Source organism: Dipodomys ordii, unplaced genomic scaffold, assembly GCF_000151885.1.
Source record: "Dipodomys ordii isolate 6190 unplaced genomic scaffold, Dord_2.0 Scaffold128, whole genome shotgun sequence".
In the NCBI taxonomy this organism is placed as follows: domain Eukaryota; kingdom Metazoa; phylum Chordata; class Mammalia; order Rodentia; family Heteromyidae; genus Dipodomys; species Dipodomys ordii.
The window spans coordinates 1,671,695-1,672,841 of record NW_012267344.1 but is presented as its reverse complement, the minus strand read 5'-3'; the positions used below and the strand labels follow the sequence as shown (position 1 = coordinate 1,672,841).

Below are 1,147 nucleotides of genomic sequence, written 5' to 3'. Positions count from 1 at the left end.
TACCGAGGGTCATGGCTCCCACGACGAAGCCTTGGGCTGCTACTCGCATGTGGATGAGGTGAACAGACATTTTTGTGTTTCCTCTACTCTTCAGCTTGTATAAGCCGTACGCCACAATGGCTGCAAACCCTGCCATTCCTACAAAACAGAGGTGTTTTAGAGCCCGGGGTTAGGGAGTGAGGATGGGGAACAAGATGGCTGCACCACTCATCAATGGTGACACTCACGCCTGTCATCCCAGCTACTCGGGAGGCTGAGATCTGAGGATAGTGGTTCAAAGCCAGCCTGGGTCCTTAAGTCTGTATGCCTCACCTGATACCTGAGAAACCCAGTATGCCCTGTGCATCTTTATTGGAGAACACTTGTACAGGGCGCTGTTCCTGAGCTCTTCAGCTCAAAGACAGTGCTCTATCACTTGAGCCACAGCGCCACTTCTGGTTTTCTGCTGGTTCATTGGAGATAAGAGTCTTCTGGGGACTTTTCTGCCCAGGCTGGCTTCAAACTGTGATCCTCAGAGCTCAGCCTCCTAAGTAGCTACAGCCGTGAGCCATCAGTGCCCGGCTGGGCTTTTGTTTCTCTGATCTCATGTTTATAGCTGATTATTAAACCGTCAAAATCAAACTTACCAATAGGGACAAAGGGTGCTTCTTTAGCTTTCCGCACAAGCTTAGAGCCCTGGCCTTCATCATATGAAGAGAGAGATACATCTGTGTCGGTCGACATTGTGATTGCTTGAAGAATCTTCTGGAAAGAGAATTACTTCGAGATCATGTACTGTGGAACATATCTAGGTGGTTATTAAATACTTCGATGAATATAAAACATTCCCGATTTCCATGAAATGTGGTATATATTACTAGCCTTCACCTTGAAAACAAATTTTAAAACATTTTTTGGCGCTGCTCCTGGGGTTTGAACCCTCTTAGGGATTTGGCATTGTCCCAGAGCTTTTTTTTTTTTGGCTCAAGGTTAGCAGTTTACCACTTGAGCCATGGCTCCACTTCCATTTTTTGGTGGCTCATTGGAAATAAGAATCTCATGGACTTTTCTGCCCCGGCTGGCTTAGTTTTTTTTTTTTTTGGGTTCAGTTGTGGGGCCTGAACTCTGGGCCTGGGCGCTGTCCCTCAGCTCTTCAGCTCAAGGCTAG

The 1,147-nt window shown here is 47.0% G+C and overlaps 1 protein-coding gene across 1 annotated transcript in view; it reads right to left on the bottom strand.

Annotated features, from left to right (window-relative positions):
* Positions 1-867, bottom strand: part of Higd1a (HIG1 hypoxia inducible domain family, member 1A) — a 3,012-nt gene extending 2,145 nt beyond the window's left edge. The window contains exons 1-2 of the mRNA XM_013030278.1: positions 627-867; positions 4-138 (exon numbers count right to left, since the gene is read on the bottom strand). Of these exons, the coding sequence (XP_012885732.1) occupies positions 4-138; positions 627-723 (232 nt within the window). The 5' untranslated portion in view covers positions 724-867. The remainder of the gene's footprint in view (positions 1-3; positions 139-626) is intronic.
* Between the last annotated feature and the right edge of the window lie 280 nt (positions 868-1,147).